Source organism: Enhydra lutris, unplaced genomic scaffold (genome assembly GCF_002288905.1).
Source record: "Enhydra lutris kenyoni isolate GAN:26980312 unplaced genomic scaffold, ASM228890v2 scaffoldscaffold8, whole genome shotgun sequence".
NCBI classification, from domain to species: domain Eukaryota; kingdom Metazoa; phylum Chordata; class Mammalia; order Carnivora; family Mustelidae; genus Enhydra; species Enhydra lutris.
Genome location: NW_019154092.1, coordinates 19,099,714 through 19,124,273, shown reverse-complemented (window position 1 = coordinate 19,124,273; position 24,560 = coordinate 19,099,714). Strand labels below are relative to the sequence as shown.

The 24,560-nt window shown below is 40.0% G+C and overlaps 1 protein-coding gene across 1 annotated transcript in view; it reads right to left on the bottom strand.

Annotated features, from left to right (window-relative positions):
- Window positions 1-24,560, bottom strand: part of LOC111142476 (laminin subunit alpha 3) — a 271,036-nt gene that overhangs the window by 170,586 nt on the left and 75,890 nt on the right. Inside the window, exons 7-8 of the mRNA XM_022495666.1 lie at window positions 19,817-19,932; window positions 15,692-15,810 (exon numbers count right to left, since the gene is read on the bottom strand). Of these exons, the coding sequence (XP_022351374.1) occupies window positions 15,692-15,810; window positions 19,817-19,932 (235 nt within the window). The remainder of the gene's footprint in view (window positions 1-15,691; window positions 15,811-19,816; window positions 19,933-24,560) is intronic.

The window sequence follows — 24,560 nt, the reverse complement described above, 5'->3', positions numbered from 1 at the left end:
CTCAAGCTCAGAGCTCATTTTAAAGTACAATACTAGGCGGGTTTTTATATTTCATGGTTAATTGTCACAAATCAAATTGCCCAACATGCATCATCAGTTTCCAAGAACTGCACACCATGGATCTAACTCAAGTCTGCCTCTTGTGCTCCCTAACTTGGAAAGAGTTAGAAGGACAGTGTTCTCTCTCTAATGCAAAGGGAGGCAATAGGAAGTTAAAAACAAAGAACACTTTGATCTGAAAGGAGTCTGCATAGAATCAGAGTGGAGAACAAAGACCCTTTTCTGAATCCTCTCCCCCATTTTAGATGGTTTTATTAATTACAGATTTTTATTTATTACCACTCCTTATCCTGTGGGCTAAAATCTGAATTCACTTTAACGTTGAGGTTGAAAACCGCACTGGCCACTTCTCTGACTAAACATTCGCATGCGCAAATAAGAAACAGCTGTGGTCCACCTCCCTTCCACCTAATGCCAATTAACCTCTCAACTCTTCCACTTGCCACTGTGACTTACAATAGGACATCAGGTTGACCCAGGCTCCCAAATTTTCCCCATTTTTAAGACACAAAGAACAGCAACAAATGATGGAATAATGCCTGTAGTTTACCTCCAAATCCTGGGTATTCTCTAGGACCTTCGCCTTCCCCTGAGGGCAACGACACACCACTTCACCCACTGATGCTATGGCCATGGTTGGACCAAGGAGGACCTGAGGACAGTGGTTGTTCTATATTTCTATAATGGAGGTGCTGGAGAAGCAACTCACTGGGAGGAACAGGTGCCTGAATTTGCATTTGCCTGACGCTTCACACAAGCTGAGAAAACCTCAAGCCAAGGAGTGAGGTGGGTGCTGATGGAATCCACGCAGGAGATAAGCCTACCCCCACCCCCACCTCTTCTTTCAGCACCACATAGAGAGGCTTTCTATAGAACGCTCACCTAGAAAGCCCAGGCTCTGAAAATTGACAATAATCTAATTCCTCCAAGCATAACTTTTCTAAAATATTTTCCATCTTCAGGTAAACCCCATTCTCCCTTTTCCTCTCAATTCCTTGTCCACCATCTACAACACTGTTGCTGGCTTCCATTCCTGTGATGCCCAAGCACATGGAGACTATTAGCCTACTCACTGGCCACACTCTCTGGGAAGCCCCCTACCTGATTTTCCTTCTGAAGGCCAACAGGATCTGGCTTCTGTGACCTCTCTGACCTGTCTATCCCTGCTCATTGCCCTCCAGCCACACAGCCCCCTGGCTCCCTCCCAGGGCTTTTGCCCTGCCATCCCCTCTGCCTGGAATGCCCTCCACTGGACAGACGCCTGACTCATTCTCTGGCTTCTTTCAGGTCTTTACTCCAATACCACATCCTAGGGAACTGGTCACCTAATTTAAAACTTCACATACCACAAACCAACACTTAAAATACTAAACCCAAGAAATAAAAATAAAATCAATAACATAGAAAAAGTGGCCATCTCTGACACAACTGCTTGCCCTGCAGGACAATGACCTGGTTCTCTTACGAGCTGTCTGATTGGCCACCCGACCGTTCTCCAGGAGCAGCCCAGGGCTGATGGTGGCTTTTCTCATTCTGCCATTACCAGCACTCCGTAGGAAAGGTGGGAGACAGCCAGGCTAGCTGGTACCATGGACTGAATGTTGGTGTCCCCCTCCCGAAACTGCATATGCTGAAGCCTAATCTCCAATATATGATGGTATGTGAAGATGAAGCCTTTGGGAGATAATCAGATCACGCGGGTGGAGCCCCAACCATGGGATGAATGCCCTTCAAAGAAAAGATGACCTCTCTCCACCACGTGAGGATACAACGAGGAGGCAGCCATTTGTGAACCAGAAAGTGGGCCCTTACCGGACACTGGATCTGCCAGCACCTTGATCTTTCATTAGAAACACGAATTATACTGTAAAACAAATTTAAACATATACATGAATGTGTTTCTAGATTCTCTACTAGAGAGTGTTTTTGCTATCTTGGAAGATAAATTTCCCCCATAACTCTTCATCTTTTTTCTATCCTCTCATATTCTTTTATTGATAAGAACTTTAGAATCACTCTGTCAATCTTCATAATAAAAATCCTGTAGGAATTCTGATAACAGTTGCACTAAATTTATAGGTTGGCTTTGAAGAAATGGCACATTTATATATTGAATCTGGAAGCGCACGACGCCTCTCCATATAGATCTTCTTTTATACACTCCAATAAGGTTTCATAGGTTTGGATGCAGCCCCACAGTTAATTCTTCTGTTGTTTCTTAGAATACTTCCAAACCATTCCATCCATTGGAGCTATGCTCTCCTGCATGGATGTGTTTCTCTTTTGAATCTTTCTGGAATCTCCAGCAACTCCTGGTCTGATGGTGACACTTTTTCTTACTTTTCATGCTACCGTAGATCCCAGGAGAGGCTATTTTGCTTGTTTACCATCTTTTCTATCATATTGTAGGGATTTGGCGCAGGAGGGAATGTGGCCATCCATGCTCTAGTTCTTGATCTCATCTCTTAACTTTATGGGGTGGATGTATGTGGAGGAGACAAACAATTTAGAAACAGTTGCAACCAACACATCAGGAACAACAGCTAGAGTAGACTCAAGACTTAGAACGTAAGTCATATCTTCACAGAAGAAGCGAAAGACTCCGATTTATTTAGTGCAGAGACAGTATCTTTCAAGCATCCCCTGAAACAATATGGGTAATCTTCAACTGGAATAAGAACATCAATATTTTCATCAAATGAAAGAAATCAAGGAGTCAACCCCCAAAATGTTGTGTTCCTTGCCTTCTTTTGTTGCTCTTTCTCCCCAATATTTCGTTATAAAAGAATTCAAATTTTACAGTGAATATCTCTACATGCCCTGGGTAGAGTTTATCATCGAAATTTTATTTGTATCACATAATTATCCATATATTCATTCCTCTATCCACGAATCCATCTTATTTTTGGTGCATTTTTTTGTGCAAAATACAATGCAGATCACAGTCACTGTCCTCTACAACTTCAGCATGCATATAATTAACTAGAGTTCAATGTTTATTTAGTTTTCTTTTCTTTAGGTGTAAAATTTATATAAAAGGATAAAACTCTTAATTGTGCATTCACTGAGTTATGACAAATGAATACATCTGTGAAATCCAAACCCCTATCTAGATGTAGGATGCTACCATCACCTCAGAAAGTTCTCCATGACCCTTTCCACTTAATTGCTCCATCACCAACTCCCCAGAGTCAACCCCAGTTCTGATTTTTCCCACTACTGATTAGGTTTCCCTGCTCCAGAATTTCATTTAAATGGCTATCATACTATGTGTATTCTTTCGTGTAAGTCTCCTTTCACTTAGTATGATATTGTTAACATTCTTGCATTTGGGGGCACCTGGGTGGCTCAGTTGGTTAAGCGTCTGCCTTCGGCTCAGGTCATGATCCCAGAGTCCTGGGATCGAATCCTGCATTGGGTTCCCTGCTCAGCAGGGAGTCTACTTCTCCCTCTCTCTCTGCAGCTCCCCCTGCTTGTGCTCTCTGTCAAATAAATCAATAAAATATTTTTTAAAAATTGTTGCATTTTGTTGCATGAATCGATAGTTTGTTGCTCACGATTACTCACTGGTATTCCATTGTAAAATTATGCCACGTTGTTCATTCTGTTAATGGACACCTAGGCAATTTCCAGTTTGAGGCTATTGTGCATAAACCTGCCATAAATTTTTTTGTAGATGTGTTTCCATTTCTAATGGATAAATGCCCAAGAGCGGAATTTGTGAGTCATGGGGTAGGTATATGGTTAATTTGCTTTTTTTAAAAGTGCCAGAACTTTCCCCAGAGTGGTTGCACCATTTTTCATTCTGACCAACAATGCATGAGAGGTATGGTAGCTCCACCTCCTCACTGAAATTGATGGTGAGTCATCATGATTGTAATTTGCATTTCTCAGATCACTAATGATACTAAGCTCTTTGTTGTGCACGTATTGGCCAGTCATATGTCTACTTCGTGAAGTGGCTATCCAAATCTTAACCAAATCCAAAAATATTTTATTGGGCTACGTGTCTTTTTATTATTGAGCTGTGGGCATTCTTTACATATCCTGAATACCAACCCGTTTGTCAGATTTATGTTTTATGAATATTTTCTCCATGTCTGTGGCTAGCCTATTTGATTTCTTAATGGTGTCTTTTGTGAGCAGAAGTTTTCAATTTTGATGAAGTTGAATTTGTCAATTTTTCATGGTTATCGCTTTCTGTGACCTAAAAAAATTTTGCTCATGTTCTGAATCACAAAGATATTCCCCTCTATTTTTCTCTGAAGCAATGCAGTTTTTACTTTACTTTAGTCTGACCCATACTGATTTAGCTTTTAGGTAAGATTTGAGGTAGTGATCAAGTTTATTTTTTCCCATAGAAATATCCAGTTATTCTAGAGCCATTTGTTGAAAGGAATTTCTCTCCTACCCCTACCCCCCCGCCTCACTGGACTGCTTTGGTATCTTATAAAAAATAAAATAAATCTCTTCCAGTCCCGTCCATGTTGCTACAAAAGTTGGGTATTCATCCTTTCTGATGGAGGCATAATACTCCATAGTGTATATGGACCACATCTTCCTTATCCATTCGTCCGTTGAAGGGCATCTTGGTTCTTTCCACATTTTGGCGACCGTGGCCATTGCTGCTATAAACATTGGGGTACAGATAACCCTTCTTTTCACTACATCTGTATCTTTGGGGTAAATATCCAGTAGTGCAATTGCAGGGTCATAGGGAAGCTTTATTTTTAATTTCTTGAGGAATCTCCATACTATTCTCCAAAGTGGCTGCACCAACTTGCATTCCCACCAACAGTGTAAGAGGGTTCCTCTTTCTCCACATCCCCTCCAACACATGTTGTTTCCTGTCTTGCTAATTTTGGCCATTCTAACTGGTGTAAAGTGATATCTCAATGTGTCTTTAATTTGAATCTCCCTGATGGCTAGTGATGTTTATGCTGAGTGAAATAAGTCAAGCAGAAAGAGTCAATTATCATATGGTTTCACTTATTTGTGGAGCATAACAAATAGCATGGAGGACAAGGGGAGTTAGAGAGGAGAAGGGAGTTGGGGGAAATTGGAAGGGGAGGTGAACCATGAGAGACTATGGACTCTGAAAAACGGTCTGAGGGGTTTGAAGCGGCGGGGGGGTGGGAGGTTGGGGGAACCAGGTGGTGGGTATTAGAGAGGGCACGGATTGCATGGAGCACTGGGTGTGGTGCAAAAACAAGGAAGACTGTTATGCTTAAAATAAAAAAAAAAATAAATTAAATTTTAAAAAATAAATAAATAAAATAAATGTCCATATAAGGGTGGGTCTGTTTCTGTACTCCCTATTCTGTTACACTGATCTATTTATCTATCCTTATGTTGATATCACACTGTTGTGATAACTATAACTTTATACTTAGTCATAAAGTAAAATAACACAGGGGCACCTGGGTGGTTCAGTCAGTTAAGCCTCCAATTCTTGATTTCCACTCAGGTCATGATCTCAGGGTCATGAGATCAAGCCCCACATCAGGCTCTGCACTCAGCAACAAGTCTGCTCCCAGTTCTCTCTCTCCTTCTTCTTCTGCTCCTCCCCCTGCACACGCATGTGCTCTCTTTCTCTTAAATAAAAAAATAAATTAAATCTTTATAAAAAGTAGGATAATGAAGTCCTCTCACTTTATTCTGCTTCTTCAAATGGCTTTGTATATTCTAGGTCATTTATGTAACCATAAGTTTAAATATAAACTTTAGAATCTGCATGGCAATTTCTACCAAAAAAACCTGCATTTGAGCTTTAGATCAATTTGGGGAGAATTGATATCTTATAATATTGGGAATATGTTATAACTTTCCATTTATTTTTTTTCTAAATTTTTCTCAGCAGTGTTTTCTTAGCTTTAGTATAGAGGTTTTGCATGCCTTTTGTTAAAGGCATTCCTAAACTTTTTTGCTTTTGACATGATTTTAAATTGAGTTTGTATGGGGCACCTGGGTGGCTCAGTGGGATAAAGCCTCTGCCTTCAGTTCAGGTCATGATCCCAGGTTCTGATCCCAGGTCCTGGGATGGAGCCCCGCATCGGACTCTGCTCAACAGGGAGCCTGCTTCCTCCACTCTCTCTGCCTGTCTTTCTGCCTACTTGTGATCTCTGTCTGTCAAATAAGTAAATAAAATCTTTAAAAATGAATAAATTGAGTTTGCATTTCATTTTCCTATTGATTGCTGCTAGAATGTAAAAATCAAGTTAATTTTTATATATCATCTTGTATTCCACAACCTTACTAAATTCACTTATTAGTTCTAGTAGCTGTTATGTACATTGCCTAAGATTTTTTACATAAATAGTATGTCATCTGCAAATACACGCAGTTCTACTCTTTCTTCCCAATAGTAATGCCTTTTATTTCTTTTTGATTAAGATATGCAATGTTCAAGACCTCCAGGGCACTGTTTGGTAGAATTAGTGGAAAGCAAGCATCCTTGTCTTATTTCTAATCTTCAGAAGGAAATAGTTCAATATTTTACCTCCAATATTTTGTTAGTTGCATGTTTTTTACAAATGCCATTTATCAGATTGCAGTTTCACTTCTATTTCTGGTTTGCTAAGAGCTTTTATTGTAAAATGGGTATGGTTTTGTCTAGTGGTATTTCATATGACCCTTCTCTTTTATTCTGCTACTATGATGATCAAGCAGACTGATTTTTCAATTTATGAAGTTTTATTTTAATTCCACTATAGTTAACATACAGTGTAATATTAGTTTCAAGTGTACATACAGTGATTCAGCACCTCCATACATCACCCAGTGCTCATCACAATGCATGGCCTCCTTAATCCCTGTCCCCTATTATACCCACCTTCCCACTCACGTCACGTCTGGTAACTATGACTTTGTTCTCTACAGTTAAGAGTCTGTTTCTTGGTTTTCCTCTCTCTTTCTCTTTTAAATTCATTTGTTTTGTTTCTTAAATTCCACGAGTGAGATCATATGGTATTTGTCTTTCTCTGACTTACTTCGTTTAGCACTATAGTCTCTAGCTCCAGCCATATCATTGCAAACAGCAAGATTTCATTCTTTTTTACGGCTGAATAATATTCCACTGTATGTACATATCACTTCTTCTTTATCTATTTCTCTATTGATGGACACTTGGACTGCTTCCATATCTCAGCTATTTTAAATGCTGCTATAAATGTCAGGGTCATGTATCCCTTTGAATTAATGTTTTTGTATTGAGGGGGATAAAAACCCAATAGCGAGACTACTGGATTGTAGGTTGGGTTCATTTTAAACTTTTTGAGGAACCTCCATACTGTCTTCCACAGTGGCTACACAAGTTGGCATTCCCACCAACAGTATAAGAGAATTCTTTTTTCCTCATCCTCACCAATACTTGTTTCTTGTGTTGTTGATTTTAACCAGTCTGCCAGGTGTGAGGGGATATCTCATTGGGTTTTGATTTGCATTTCCCTGAGGATGAGTGATGTTGAGCATCTTTTCATGTGTGTATGGCCATCTGTAGGTCTTCTGTGGAGAAATGTCTGTTCATTACTTCTGCCCATTTTTCTTTCTTTTTTTTTTTTAAGATTTTACTTATTTATTTGAAAGAGAGAATAAGCAGGAAGGAGGGGTAGAAGGAGAGAGAGAGAAGCAGACTCCCTGCTGAGTGGGGAGCCTGATGCAAGGATTGATCCCAGGACCATGAGATCAAGACCTGAGCTCAAGGCAGATGCTTAACCGACTGAGCCACCCAGGTATCCCTTGCATTTTTCAATTATATTATTTGTTTTTTGGGTGCTGAGTTGTATGAATTTTTTATATATTTTACATATAAACCCTTTATCAGATATGTCACTTGCAAACACTTTCTCCCATTCTGTAGGCTCCCTTTCAGTTTTGTTGATTGTTCCCTTTGTTGTGCAAAAGCTTTTTATTTACATGTAGACTGAATATTTTTGCCTTTATTTTCCTTTCAGAAGACATATCTATAAAAATGTTGTTACTGAGGGCACCTGGGTGGCTCAGGGGGTTGAGCATCTGACTCTTGATTTCAATTCAGGTCATGAACTCAGTGTCACGAGATTAAGCCCCACATCAGGCTCTATGATGGGCATGGAGACTGCTTAAGATTCTCCCTCTCCCTCTCCCTCTGCCCTCCCGCTGCTCGTGCTCCTTCTCTCTCTCTCCCTCTCTCTCTCTCTCTCACACACACACACGTTGCTACAATCAATGTTAAAGATATTAATACCTGCGCTCTCTCCTAGAGCTTTTATTGGTTTCAGGTCTCACATTTAGGTTTTTAGTTCATTTTGTGTTTATTTTTGTGTATGGTGTTAAAAAGTGTCCAGTTTCATTCTTTTGCATGTAGCTGTCCAGTATTCCTAACATCATTTGTCATAGATTGTTATTTCTCCTCTCTCATTTGTGATTCTGTTTACGTGAGTCCTTTTTCTTTTTTCTTTTTCTTTTCCCTTTTTTTTTAATGAGTCTGGCTAGAAATATTAGAATGAATATGTGTGTGTGTGTATACAAGTCAAAATTTATATATCCATATATCTATATATATAGATATATAGATAAATATTTTTTTTTTTCAAAAGAACCAGTTCCTGGTTTCATTGATCTGTTCTATTTGTTCTGTTAGTTTTAGTTTCTATATCATTTATTTCTTCTCCAATCTTTATTATTTCCTTCTTTCTTCTAGTTTTGAGTTTTGTTGTTCTTTTTCTAGCTCTTTTAAGTGTAAGTCTCAGTTGTTTATTTGACATTTTTCTTGCTTCTTGATGTAGGCCCTCATCTTAGAACAGCTTTTGCTGCATCCCAAAGACTTTGGAACTTTGTCTTTTCATTTTTATTTGTTTCTATGTAATTTTTGATTTATTCTTTGATTTCTTGGTTGACCCATTCATTGTTTAGTAGTGTATTATTTAATCTCTGTGTATTTGTGTTCCTTCCAGATTTTTTCCTGTGGTTGATTTCTAGTTTCATAGCATCGTGGTGAGAAAAGATACATGACATGACCTCAAGCTTTTTTAATTTGTTGAGACTTGTTTTACGGCCTACCATGTGATCTATCTAGAGAATGTTCCATGTGCACTCAAAAAGATTGTGTATTCTGCTGCTTTACAATGGAATGTTCAGAATATATCTGTTAAATCAATTTGGTCCAGTATCATTCCTTGTTGGTTTTCTGTCTGGATGATATATCCATTGACATAAGTAGGGCAGAAAAGTCCCTTACTATTATTGCATTATTATCAATTGGTTCCTTAATGTTTGTTATTATCTGTTTTATGTATTTGAGTGCTTCCATGTTGGGTGCATAAATATTTATAATTAGTATATCGTCTTACTGGATTGTCCCTTTATTATTATATAGTGTCCTTCTTTGTCTCATTATAGTCTATTTTGTCTGATATAAGTATTGTCTCCCAGGGTTTCTTTTGATATTCATTTGCATGATAGATAGATGTTTCTCTATCCTCTCATTTTCAATCTGCAGGTGTCTTTTGATTTGAAATGAGTCTCATGTAGGCAGCACATAGGTGAGTCCTGCTTCGTTATCCACTCTGTCACCCTATGTGTTTTGATTGGAGCATTAGTCCATTTACATTGAAAGTAATTATTGATAGTTATATATTTATTGCCATTTTGTTACTTTTCTTGCGTCATTTCTACAGTTTTTCTCTGATCCTTTTTTCCTTGCTCTCTTTCATGGTTTGCTGATTTTCTTTGGTGACATACTTGAATTCCTTTCTCTTTATTCTTTGCATATTTATTACTGGTTTTTAATTTGTCATTACCATTAGGTTTGTATATAACATCCTCTGCATACAGTAGTTTACATGTAGCCAATGGTCCTTAAGTCTGAACCCATTCTTTCCTCCTCTCCCCTTCTCCACGTTTCAGATTTATGGAATCATATTTTACATACTTTTATTTTGTGAATCCCCTGACTGATTTTTACAAATATATTTATTTTTCATACTCTCATTTATGGTCTTTCCTTTCTACTCAAAGAGCCTTCTTTAATATTTCTTGTAAGTTATGAACTCCTTTAGTTTTTGTTTGTCTGAGAAACTCTCTCTCCTATTCTGAATGATAGCCTTGCAGGCTGCAGATTTTTCTCTTTTAGCACTTTGAATATATCATGCCACTTTCCGCTGGCCTGCAAGGTTTCTGCTGAAAAATCCACTGCAAGCCTTATGGAATGTCTCATATGTAACTGTCTTCTTTTCTCTTGCTGCTTTTAAAATTCTCTCTTTATAACTATTTTTTTTTTCCATTTTAATTACCATGTGTCTTGGTGTGGACCTCCTTGGGTTGATTTTATTGGTGGATCTCTATGCTTCCTGGATCTGGATATCTGTTTCCTTCCCCAGATTTGGGATTTTTTCAGCTATTGTTTTTCAGATAAAATTTCTGCCCTCTTTTCTGTCTCTTCTTCTGGGATCCCTACAATGCAAATGTTATTATGCTTGATGGAGTCACTGAGGTCTATCCTCACTTTGCATAATTCTCATTTCTCTCATTTGCTCAACTTGATTAATTTCCATTACTCTGTCTCCCAGATCATTAATTCATTCCTCTGCTTCCTCAAGTCTGCTATTAGTTCCATCTAGTGTATTTTTAATCTCATTTATTGTGCTCTTCATCCCTGATTGGTTCTTTTTAATTTCTTCCATCTCTTTGTTAAGGGTCTCACTGATGTCCTCCACTCTTTTCTCAAGTCCTATGAGCATCTTTATGATCATTGCTTTGAATTCTCTATCCACCATATTACTTATATCCATTTTGCTTAGGTCTCTTGCTGTGTATTTTTTGTCCTATTCTTTCATTTAGGACATATTCCTCTGTCCCTTCATTTCATCGAACTCTGTCTATTTCTGTGTATTAGGAAAGTCAGCTACTTCTCCTACACTTGAAAGTAATGGCCTTATGAAGAAGAGGTTCTGTACTGCCCTGCAGTGCAGTGTCCCCCTTTCACCTGAACCTGGCACTTCAGGGATATCTCCTATGTGTGATGCATGTGCCCTGTTTTTGTGGTTGTGTTGCTTTTTTCTTCAGCCCAGGCATCTGCAATGGCTCTCTTTGCTGTTTTGGGCAGTTTGGTCCTGGTGGTATTATTGGGCCAGTCTGGGACCACCCTGAGCTAGTAGAGTAAGACCAGGAATTTGCCAGAGATGCAATAGCACCAAATCCCTGTGTTGCCCCATGAGAAGCTTCCTCTGGTAGGCAGGGCCTGCAGTCACAGCAGGCCATTGCTGGGGCCTCCATCTGACTGATGTGTGTAGTTATCTTTCCCTCTCTCCAAGGTAAGAGTTACTTTGGAGTGGTGCTGGCCATCATAGATGCTGCTTGCCTACTGCCAAGCCTATATCCTATAGGGGCTCTGGCCAAAAGTGTATTGGAGGGGGCAGAGCCCCCAAAGCACAGTGTGGGAGCAGTGCTAGCAAGCCTTGCATGCCATGAGAGGGGCCCTGCGGCATCAGGACTAAAGCAGCCCATCTGGTTCCACAGAAGCCAAGTGTGGGGTGGGGGGTACAGTGAGTAAGCTTTGTGCTCCCCTGTCCTCTATAGGAGGAGCCCTGCAGCACTGGGTTTGAGGCACCATCCAAAGGGGTGGATCCATGGAAGCATAGTACAGGGTGGGTGTGGCAACCAGGTGGTGGTGCCAAAAAGCCTTTCATCCCCAGCTGGTACAAGAGGGGCGCTACCATGCCAGACTGAGGTGGGCTGTCCAGAGGGATGGACTGATGGAAACACAGCATGGCGGGTGGGCAGGATGGGGGCAGCAGTGCTAGCAAGTTAGGTAGCCAGTCCCTCGGGGGCCTATGTGTTTACACTGGGGGCCAAGGGAGAAAAATGGCGCCTGCCAATTTCTTTGTTTATGAAGGAGTTCCCCAGTAATTTCTGTCAGCCTCCTGGACAGGCTCTGAGATGAGTAAATCACTCTCCCTCCCATATGCCCTAGGCGCCTTTCAGACTGCTGCTTCTATGCTGTATCTCCACAGACTGTTGTGCTCTTTAAGGGCAGGGATTCAGTTTCCTCTTGCCCCTGGCACTCCCAGAACAGAACCTATTGATTTTTTTTTTTTTAATTCCAGGCTTTAAGTCCTGCTGATTGTAAGAACTCACAAAATCCAACCCCTCTGGTTTTCAAAGCCAAATGTTAGAGGGGATTCAGGTGTCATTACCACACCCCACCAACAACTGACAGTCCTGTGAGTGCATTTACTTCCCTGTCTCTGCCCTTCCTACCCTTTCCAGTGCAACCTCTTCTCTACACTTGGTTGTGGAGTTTATTCTGCCAGTCTTCAGTTTGCTTTCTGAGTTACTTACACTGCTGTGAGTCTTCTCTGGCTATATCTGTGCTCTGAGGTGACGCTAGGGTCCTCCTACTCCACCATTTTCCTCAGCCTGCTGATTGATTTTCAAATGTTCAATCAACCTTGCTTTCTTGGGATAAACCTTACTCATCTTAATATACTATCCTTATGCTATAGGTCAGACTTTCCATGAGATATCATTTCTCTATAACCTGAAGAACTTCCTTTGCCATTTCTGGTGGTTCAAATATCTTGGGTAACGCATTCTCTCAGTTTGATTTTATCAGAAACATTTGTCCTTTTGCTTTCCTTGTCAAAGGCTATTTTTTGCTAAATATAGAAATCTTGGTTAATAGTCCGTTCTTTTTTTTTTTATTTAGCACATTTAAGGTATTTTCCACTGTCTTGTGGCCTCCACAGTTTCTATTAAGTTCACAGTCATAGTTATGTGTTGTTTTTCTCTACTTTCAAAATTTTCACTTTTTCTTTGACCCTGCTAGATTGACTCTGCTAGGCCCAGGAGTGGTTTTCCTTGTATTTATCTGGCTTGGGAGTCACTAAGTTTCTTGAATCCTAATCTACTGAAAAATTTGACAAATTTCTTGCCATTGTTGCTACCAACACCCCCGCTGCTTCTGCTTCTGCTTCTCTGGCTCCTCCTCCTCCTTTTTTGCCACATTCTCTCTCCTCTCTTCTGGGACCCCAGTTACATGTATGTTAGTCTTCTGCCATTGTCCCACAAGTCTGCAAGTTTCTATTAATTTTTTTTTAATCTTTTTCTTTCTTTTCTTAAGACTGGATAATTTCTATTGATATATTTTCAAATTTACTGAATCTTTCTTCTATTACCTCCATTCTGATATTAGCCCCATCCATAATCTAACATAATGTACTTTGTACTTATTTTGTACTAGAATTTTCATTAAGTCTTTTATAATTTCTAGTTTTCTCCTGATATTTCTTATATTTTCATTTATTGTGAACATATTTTTATTTATATTCTCAAGCAAAGTTATGATATCCTTAACTGCTTATTTCAACACCTAGGTAATTTCAGGATTGCCTCTATTGATTTTTTCTTGATAATGGGTCACAATTTTTAGTTCTTCAAGTGTCAAAAAATTTTGGCTGATATCCTGGACATAATAAATATTATGTTGTAGAGACATAATAAGTATTATGTTCTGTAATATTCTTCTAAAGAATATTGGATTTGTTTAGTTTTATGACATAATTAACTTGACTTTACCCAAACTGAAAACTGTAACTCTGTGTGCTAATTTAAATTTCATATAAATTATTTTGCCTTTGCCAATCTGTGAGTAGATGGCTCAGGGGTCAGCAAGAAACTCGGGAAGATTTTATACACAGAATTAGGGATTTTTTTTTTCTCTTTTGATTTCTTTTTTCCTGGACTCCCTAGTCACTCTCCAAAAGTTGTGGTTGTTCCATCCAAGGTCTAAACTCTTATACTTCATGGCAGAAAGACCCTAGATTTTCTAGAGGAATTTTAGTTATACCACAAGGCACCAACTTTGGTCTGTCCTCTGGCTAAAAGTCAAAAACACATGTAGCTCACCCTACACTGATCCTTTTTGCCAAGCAGCAGCTTCCCTCTGGAAACTTCCTGTCCATATGTACTCCCCAGTGCCTTCAGATCATTGGTTGGGGGAAAGGGGACTTCCTGGTTTTTTGTTTTGTATTTTGTCTATAGTCTATAGTTATTATTTGTGGAAAGTCTGGATCCAGTTGGAGGTCCTAAGCCATAACAGAGGCAGAATTCTCTACTTATTCATGGATTATGAATATAATAATAGTATATAGTATATAATATAGTATATAATAATAGTATATAGTATATATAGTCTATATAGTATATAGAATAGTATAACAGTTAATTATGCAGAGATATACACTGAAAATGGCTACAATGGTAGATTTTATGTTATGTATATTTCACCATAATAAAAAAATTTAAGTTAATTAAACAAGGCATTTTAAGTTGGAAAAAAATGCAATGAACCTAAACAAATTTCAATAATTTCCTAAGCAAAACAAAACAAAAAAGCTTTGACAGAGCCACTATGCAAAAAAGGACTATATTGATGCTTTTCAGGAACAGCAAGGTATAAAACAGAGTATCTCTGAGAGAAAGAAGAGGAGGAACAAGATATTTTAAAGACACATTGAAGTGGCTTTCTCCTTCATCTGGAGAAAGGATTCTATCTACACATTCCAGCCCAGTGCTTCTGCAACTTAAATGTGCCTATGAATCACCTGAGGGTCTTAAAGAGCGCAGTCTTAAGATCCTGGGAGCTTTCATTTGTGCACGAAATCTGTCATTTGTAAGGAACTTATGACTTATATTTTACTTGTAGTTTAATTACTTGCATTGACAAATGATACAAAATGGAGTGGAAGAAAGGTGGAAGATGGTGGGTCTCTAAGAATTTGAAGCTATTCCATATAAATGGGCATCTCCTGAAAAGAGCTTTTTTTTTTTTTTTTAAAGATTTTATTTATTTATTTGACAGAGAGAGATCACAAGTAGACAGAGAGGCAAGCAGAGAGAGGGAGGGAAGCAGGCTCCCTGCCAAGCAGAGAGCCCGATGTGGGACTCGATCCCAGGACCCTGAGATCATGACCTGAGCCGAAGGCAGCGGCTTAACCCACTGAGCCACCCAGGCGCCCCTGAAAAGAGCTTTTTAATGGTGCTTCCATATAAATGGGCTTCTCTTGAAAAGAGCACCTTTTAAATGGTAACATTAATAAAACATCACTCTGAGAGCACAGAGTAAATATGGACCAAAGTCATGAGCATTACATCTTCCTCTATCATACATTCCTCTTGACTAATTTCTAGTGAACCTAACTGTTCTACAGAAGGGATGAAAAATCAGTGTTTCTTACTAAATGTCAATGGCAGACTTCATTAATTGATCATGATGTACCTCCTCATGGAGTCTAGATTCAGAATCTGTCTGAAAACAGGATTTAGGATCAGCACAGAAGTTGACACTTATTTGCCCTACTATCTTAGACCCTTTTACTACAAGATAAATAGCATCCTGAGTGACAGTGAGGGACTCTCCTCCCATTTAGGCAAAGACCTAAATGAAGAATCTAATCAATAGAATCTAGACAAAGATGTCTCAGTCCATTTTTATACCCAGCTAACAAGGACTTTTGTGTACAAAAGTAGAGAAATATTTACAGAAATGCTCTCAATTGCATATCACTTTATTAACATCTCCCTGGGAGTTTGGCTTAATGAATGCTCCTTTCCATACAGTGACATATTCACTTTGACCTAAATAGTGACTCACCTGACAATTAATGCAGACCCCTCCACCTGCATAGATGCCGTGGATATTCAAGCTGGCCTGCTGCCTCTCAACATCTGGGTCATAGTAACAGTCAAGGGCATGACCATGGCAGTTGCATGCTGAAAAAGGCATTCTAAGTTAATATTCCATCATTACTATGAGACATTTTGCTAATTCCCCTCAAGAGTATTACCATTCATTGTGCCACTTTATTAAGTGTATTGTGGAACACCATATTCTCAGTGGAAAATTTTAGGGATTTTTACACAAAGATTCATCTATAACAATATGTGATTAACAACTTCTTTCATCTGATAATAAATGGGAGAGGTTTCTCTTTAAATACATATATATAATTACAACATATATATGTGTGTGTGTGTTTCTTTTTTTTTAACAGCAAATTAAGATATACCAAAATCCCTATTAGACTTCATGCACAATGAGAATATTACTTCTACTGTTATTACTATTATTAACAAGAATAATTGAGCTCTTGGTACACTGTGAAAAGTGTTTTCTGTGTATTATCTCATTGAATCCATGCAACTAGTCTCTAACGTAGGTACTATTATCCCCAGAGCCCAAATGGGGAGACTGAGGCTTCAAGAGGTTAAAGCATGTCTCTAGTAAGAAAGGCAGAATCCTGACTTATATTTGACTCCAAAACCAATTCTCTCAGCTAATACTCCAAGTTTGTTTTGTTTTTTTTTTTTAATCTCAGCTCTATTTACAATAGCAATAAACTGGAAATAATCAGGTGCCTCAGTTGGTTGGGCTTAGGTCATGATCCCAGAGTCCCAGGATCGAGTCCCACATTGGGCTCCCTGCTCAGCGGGGAGTCTGCTCCTCCCTCTGACCCTCCCCCTGATGCTTTCTCTCTCTCAGATAAATAAATAAAATCTTTTTAAAAACCTGGAAATAATCCCAATGTCTGATACTAGGGAAATGGTAAGCAAACAACAGCATCTTTGCTTGACTGTCAGTTCTATGAAGGCAGGAGCAACTTGTGTCTTGTTTGCAGTAGAACCCAGTCCCCAGCACACAGTGAATACTCAGCAAACACTTGCTGGATACCCTTGATTCCACAGAATGACTACACCATGCCATCAAAAAGGATGCTAAAGGGGTTTTAATAAAATGGGAAAATATCTAAATTATCAAGTGAAAAAGAACAGGATATAAAATTGTATAAATAATTGCATAAGTAATTACATAAATAATCTAATATATATTAAATAATAATATTAGAGTATACAAGAAGAAAACACTAAAATGCCTAACAAAATATTAGTTGTTCTCTTTGGATAACAAAATTACTGGTGGTTCTACTTTTTTTATTTTTTTATTTTTTTTTAAAGATTTTATTTATTTATTTGACAGAGAGAGAGATCACAAGTAGGCAGAGAGGCAGGCAGAGAGAGAGGAGGATGCAGGCTCCCCGCTGAGGAGAGAGCCCGATGTAGGCCTCGATCCCAGGACCCTGGGATCATGACCTGAGCTGAAGGCAGAGGCTTTAACCCACTGAGCCACCCAGGCGCCCGGTTCTACTTTTTTTAAAGAATTTTTTTTTTTTTTACATATTTTATTTATTTGACAGACAGAGATCACAAGTAGCCAGAGAGGCAGGCAGAGAGAGAGGAAGACGCAGGCTCCCTGCTGAGCAGAGAGCTCGATGTGGGGCTCGATCCCAGGACCCTGGGATCATGACCTGAGCCAAAGGCAGAGGCCTTAAGCCACTGAGCCACCCAGGAGCCCCTTTACTTTTTTAAAATAATGTCCAAGTTATCTACAAATGTGGGAGGCCGCAATAAGGCTTGAGATGAAGACCAAACCAGGCCCTGACTTGTGCCTCCTTTAAAGTCCGAATAACCTAACAAATGGTTTAGGACGGGAAAAGTTGAGTAGCACTGAGAAAGGGTCTGTGCTATGTGTTGTGCACTTGCCTACATGACTTCCCACAAGCTTGCTAAACAAATGAGAACAATTCGGTTGGGGTCATAAGTTCATGGCTGGTCCTTGCTGCCCTAGAACAGCCCATAAATTACTTTCAGGTTTGCTGTATCAATGCAGAACAATTGTACTGGCATCAGCCATTTGGCATCACAAGGTCTGCTTATAGTCAAATGTGAAACTTATTATGGGAACTCGTGGTTGTTTAACTAGACACAGATGTATTGCTTCTCCTATTGTAATATCACTATATATATGGCCTTAATGCTTTGAATAAACTTAGCACTGTTGGACGTCCTCCTCAGTGCTCCGCCTACCCCCATCTCTCTGCTTCTTGAGTTCTTTCCTTCATCCTCTTCCCCTCACGTTCCTGGTCGATTTGTCGCACCAGCCGCAACATACAAACAATGTATAATAATTAAAAATTTGAAAATAAAATTTAAAAGCCATCTAGGATTTTCATCATTGCCAAGATGAAAAAGATCTAACATGAGTAAAATTCTTCTTCTCTTTTAGAGAGAATATATATTCATTGCATTCCATGCAGATAAAAATTTCCAGGTCTTTCTAGTAATTTGTATGTTATATAATCAAATTCCCAGATAAATCTATTAGGGAAGAAGAGTGAGTTAGAATTTCAAGTTGTTCTTTTCGTAACAGGCTGAGCACCTTCCTATTTTCATTTCTCCAGTGTGGTGCCATGATTTTAAAAAATTCAAGGCATTTATATTAACTACATTGGTTATTTCTCAAGAAACACATTCATTTTTGAATTGTGCTAATTCAAATGGAATTGAGAAAGCACTTAACAAATGGATCTTAATGGGTCTGATTACCATATGCTGGTTTTTTTTTGTCATTTGTAATCACTTTGACAAGCGCAAAAAGCTTAACAATAATGAAAGGAAATTTTTAAAATTTTCCTATGTGCTGGAGTTAAACATGTCATTCACTGAAAGTTTCCACTAACCTGGAAAACTAACGAAATTGCTAATGTTGGAGTTCGTGTGATAACACTCATTCAATCAAAATAGCCTAAATGGGGATTCAAAAGCACTGGAAGAAATAATTCCTGATTATTACCTCTGCTTCTTTCTGGTCCCATTCTACTTGGGGAGGGATGGGGAAATCCCTGAGAAAGAACCTCTTAGCTATGACTATAAAGTGAGAACAGCCAACCAGCCAACATCCCTGGACCTAGAGATATACCTGACCATTCAGCTCGGGCAACATCAACACCTTGAGACAGTGTCAGAATCTAAGTGCCCTTGGAACTCCTCAGTAAAAATCCTTTTGAGTGTTTGCTACTCACAGAAATCATATCAGTCTCATCTCTGAGTTACAAAAACCATTTGGCCAACAAGTGTTAAATAGACATTCCTTCTTACATCACCTAGTTCAACAAATGTGCATCCAAATGATATTTTGGTCGTTTGAAGAAAGTAAATCCCTCTCCAAATTATTTGGAACAAATGGGCTGCAGTCTCCAAAGCCAATAACTAAAACAAAAGTATTTTCAGCAACTGGAGTAAGTATGTGGCTTCCTAAGAAGATCAGTTTACAAGGGAATCTTCAGTTGGATCTCTTAGGGCTTATTTGTTTAAAAATAACAGTCTTCTTACTTTATATTACACCATAATTAAAAGTGGCCTCTCACCTTTGTTCCTTCTTTCTCAGGTCCCCTCTACCCTGCAGCCACCTCAATCCCACTGCAGTATCCCCTCCCTACTCCTTCCCACCCTCCACATCAATGCTTCCAGCTCTCTGTTCAGACATCGATCTCAAAAACCTTCTCCGGGCCTCCCTCCTCACAAGAGTTAGGATTCTGATCCAGTATCACCTCGTAATAAATGGTAAGGGTTTACAATTTAATAGTGGCTACATGATATTTTAAACTACTAAAAAGAGAGAGGCCAGCATTAAGTGAATGCTTAATACATATTAGTGATTATTACTGCTGTTATTTTTGTTCTCCTATTTGTATCTGAAATTTAGAATGGGGCCCTTTTACTTCCAGGCTGTGAGTTTTTCTTTACAATAGACAGACCTGAGTCCCTAAGACTGACAAGACACCACCCTCCCTACCTCCCATCCCCCTGCTCCCGGTCAGGGAGAATGGAAGGGAAGCGTGGGCAGGGCCTCGGTCACAGGCGCTCCTCCCCCAGCGCTCACCTTCACACTCATTGCTCTGCTCCCACGTGGCGGGTCGCCAGCGCCTCTGGTGGTACCCCGCACAACAGCGGTCACACGTCTTCCCACAGGTATGGTGCTGGCAGTCACACTGAAACCTGGGCATGTGGCCAAGCACATCTCAGTTATTCAAAAGTTTTGATTAAGATCATTTGTTCCTGGATGAGACACTGACAGTCAAAGGCACCATTCATGTAGCAATTATGAGAACAAAGCACTTTGCATACATTATTAGTCCAAGTCTCCCTCTCATCCTGCTTAGTGTCTCTATTGTGTAGATGCTGACACTGAGATTCCAAGACACAAAAACATCTGCCAAACGTCAGGTGATGGTAAGCGGAGACCCAGACTTCAAACCTAAGTTTGTCTTGACTCCAGAGTTCCAGATCTTTCTTCTCTACCACCTTCCATAACAGGAAAATGAACACGGGAGCAAGCAAGTGCTGAGTTGACTGGGATGTGCTGGGTATCAAGTCTTCACGAAGATCTGGAGCAGTCCTGTGAGGAAGGTCTGCTCAGGTCTCTTGCTCTCAGCCTGGGGTCATGCATGGAGATTCACCAAACCCGAGAGCCAGTTCCTAACAAGATCTCAGAGGACCCTGCTCCAGGATGCTGCCCCAGCTCCAACAAACAGCTCCTTGCAAGGCCAAAAACAGATTACTCAGCTAGGCAGAGAGGGAACAATACAAAAATCTACCTGCTATTATACATCTGCACTAAAACCATTCCAGGTTAAAATGAAATTGTTGCCATGGCACTGGGTTAGAACCCCCAAGTGCTGAGCTCTCACTTATCTGTGCTTTTTTAAAAGAGGATTCAAAACAGTTGTCTAAGGCTGTGCCTATGGTGATTTGATCAACTCTTCTAAGGGGGTTGGGAGGATGGCATATATTCAGTTACACTCCAAAGGGAAGGTGTCACGTCTCCCAGCTCAGCTGCCTGTTAAGGCAAACGGACACAGATTTTACTGAGAGCACAGAACAGCTGGCATCCAAATGGACTTTGGTCAGAGCGACTACTTCAGCTTGTTGCCAATAAAGCATATGCATACACTGAACTGAAATAATTATTTAGGGAATATTGCTTGAAGAACATAGGGTCCAGCTACTCTCACAGAAAGATTAAAAATTGAAGGCAGAAAAAGAAAGATGGGTACTAGTTTGAATCACACTGGTATCACCCACAAATAATTGCTTTTTCTGATTCATTCTCAGCCTAGGCTGATAGTTGAAACAGAAAACTCATCCTTGGGATGCTTGGGTGGCTCAGTTGGTTAAGCTTCTGCCTTCGGCTTGGGTCATGATTCTAGGGTCTTGGGATCAAGCCCCGCATCGGGCTCGCTGCTCAGTGGAGAGCCTGTTTCTCTCTCTCCCTCTGCCTGCCATTCTGCTTACTTGGGCTCTCTATCTCCCTGTCAAATAAGTAAATAAAATCTTTAAAAAAAGAAAAGAAAAGAAAACTCATCCTTGCCTCTGCTGTAAGGATGTTATTGAAGAAGTTGCTGACTAGAGAATCCACTTCCTGGTGATCACCTCACAGCACTCCCAGAGAAACTTCTTACCTGATCCTAGTGTCAACAGTCATGCTCCTAAACAACTGATCACTTTTTAGATTATGAGTACAGTGAAATAAGGAAGTAGGCAGGTTTCCCCTTTTGAGTTGACTGCTAGGAAGCTCAGAATTAAATCTGTGATCCATCCACGTTTCCATGAACCAACTCATCACGGTAGACATGCTTAATTCAAGCCCTCTTCTGCCTCTTCATGGGTTCTACTTGGTTAGCAACTAAATTTTCTGATTGCCAGCCTTTGCTCCCTCCATTAAGTCACTGCATCCCCTTAAGTATGTTATAAGATTTTTGTCCTTTGACCTTGGCCCAACAACTTCTTGCTAGACATGTCTCCAAAGGCAAGAGAAACAAAAGCAAAAATGAACTATTGGGACCTCATCAAAATAAAAAGATTTTGCATAGCAAAGGAAACAGTCGACAAAACTAAAAGGCAACCTACAGAATGGGAAAAGATATTTGCAAATATCTTATCAGATAAAAGGCTGGTATCCATAACCAATAAAGAATTTATCAAACTCAACACTCAAAAAACCAAAACAACCCCGTTCTGAAATGAGCAGAAGACAAGAACAGACATTTCTCCAAAGAAGATATACAAATGGCCAATAGACACTTGAAAAGATGCTCCACATCACTCGGCATCAGGGAAATACAAATCAAAACCACAATAAGATACCACCTCACACCCATCAGAATGGCTAAAATTAACAAGACAGGAAATAACAGATGTTGGCGAGGATAGGGAGAAAGGGGTACCCTCCTACACACTGTTTGTGGGAATGCAAGCTGGTGCAGCCACTCTGGACAACAGTATGGAGGTCCCTCAAAAAGTTGAAAATAGAGCTACCTGCAACCAACAACTGTCCTACTTAGTATTTATCCAAAGGATATGAACACAGTGAATCAAAGGGGTACCTGCACCCCAATATTTATATCAGCGGTGTCCACAATAGCCTAAATATGGAAAGAGCCCAGACATCCATCAACAGATGAATGGATAAAGAAGATGTGGTATATGTATATGCAATGGAATATTACTCAGCCATCACAAAGAATGAAATCTTGCCCTTTGCAATGAGGTGGGTGGAACTAGAGGGTATTATGCTAGGCGAAATAAGTCAGTCAGAGAAAGACAAATACCATATGATTCACTCATGTGTAGAATTTAAGAAACAGATGAGCAGAGGAAGGGAAGAAAAAAAGGAAGATGAAAATTGAGAGGGAGGAGAACCATAAGAAGCACTGAACTCTAGCAAACAAACTGAGTGCTGCTAGAGTAGAGAGGGATGGGGAGAAGGGATAATTGGGTGATGGGCTTTAAGGCAGCACTTGATGTAATGAGGACGGGGTGTTATATGCAACTGATGAGTCACAAATTCTACCTTTGAAATGAATTTTTTTTTAAATATTTATGTATTTATTTATTTGACAGAGATCACAAGTAGGTAGAGAGGCAGGCAGAGAGAGAGGGGGAAGCAGGCTCCCTGCTGAGCAGAAAGCCCTATGTGGGGCTTGATCCTAGGACCCTGGGATCATGACCCAAGCCGAAGGCAGAGGCTTAACCCACTGAGCCACCCAGGTGCCCCTGAAACTAATTTTTTAAAAATTTTAAGATTTTTTTTCCTATTCATGGGTGTGGATTTCCTCAGCATTTGCATGAATAAACCTGTTGGGCAGAAGCGAACCAACAAGCAGTGGGAGGCAAGGCTGTTGTGTTGGTGTAAACTGAGACAAGAGGAGACAGTTTCTCTACTCACTGTGGTTTCTCACTCTGTACCACCCAGTATGGAACCCCTCCAGGTCTGCCAAGGTCAACAGGGCATGCCAGCCCTGCTACGCAGGAAGCTCAGACCTTCTCCAATGACTTCAACTCCTCTCCCACATGGTGCCATTTTGTCTCAGGCTAAGGGACATTAGACCGACCTCTTTTGCCCCCTCTCTCTCCAGCTCAGGACTTCTCTGATCTTAAGGCCCTACCCTCCAGGAGATGACAGATTAATCATGAATAAACTAGTGCTTGCCAGTTAAAGGCTAGTCCGTTATTGGATTCATGATGCTATCCCAGCATGGCCGGACCCCCCGAAGGAGGGCTGACGACATTAGGGACTGCTGCTGGTCAGGGACCGGGCTCCACACTATGTAAGTTGGTAGCTGGCCCCTGTGCCTGAACGTGAGGCCCAATAATGTACAAACCTCATCCGGTTAACAGCAAAACATCTCCTGTCAATGCTGCACTTGGGGAATCATAGACTCTAAACAAGACAATGAGAGATGACTGCTGTATCTCGCATCCAGTCATCTCCAGCCATAAGAGGTCCCTCTTGTGTTGATCACACGAGTGTATACAGTTGCTGAACACTTAGTAGTTAATATCCGTGCATCTTATTGTATGTAAAGTAGACCTCAATAAAAAACAAAAATGGGTACACCCATGTTCATAGTTGCATCCTTCACTAAAACCAAAAGGTGACAGGAACCTAAAAGTCCGTCCGCCGATGAATGGATAAGCAATATGGTATATACATAATAAAATATTACTCAACCTTAAAAAAGGAGATTGTAACACATGCTACAATGTAGATGAACCTTGAGAACATTATGTTAAGTGAAAGAAACCAGTTGAAAAAGATAAATATCGTGTGTTTCCACTTCTATGAAATACCTAGAGTAGTCAAATTGAAAGAGAAAAGAGGACGGTGGTTGCCAGGAGTGGGAAAGGAAAAGAGTGGGGAGCTGCTGTTCAACCGGACTAGAGTTTCAATTTTGCAAGATTAAATGAGTTCTGGAGAGAGTTTGCACAACAATAAGAATGTACTTAACCCTACTGAATTTAATCCACTACCACTTAAAAATGGCTAACATAGTAAACTTTATATCATGTGCATTTTACCACAATGAAAAAAAATATTGAAAATGTATACCCTTTGGTATTATTAGACCAGGGATGACAAACAAGTTTTTTCCCCCACTCTTGCCAACTCTAATCAATTACTTACGGTTGCCAGGGGCACAGTCTGGGGATGGGGGGCAGGGAGGATTTGGTGGCTGCATCCTAGATCATCCACTGAGCACTGTGATTGATTAGCCATGTCTGCTACAGGCTGGATGGAGCATGTGGAACCAAGGGCAGGGCCAGAGGAGGGGAGATATATACAT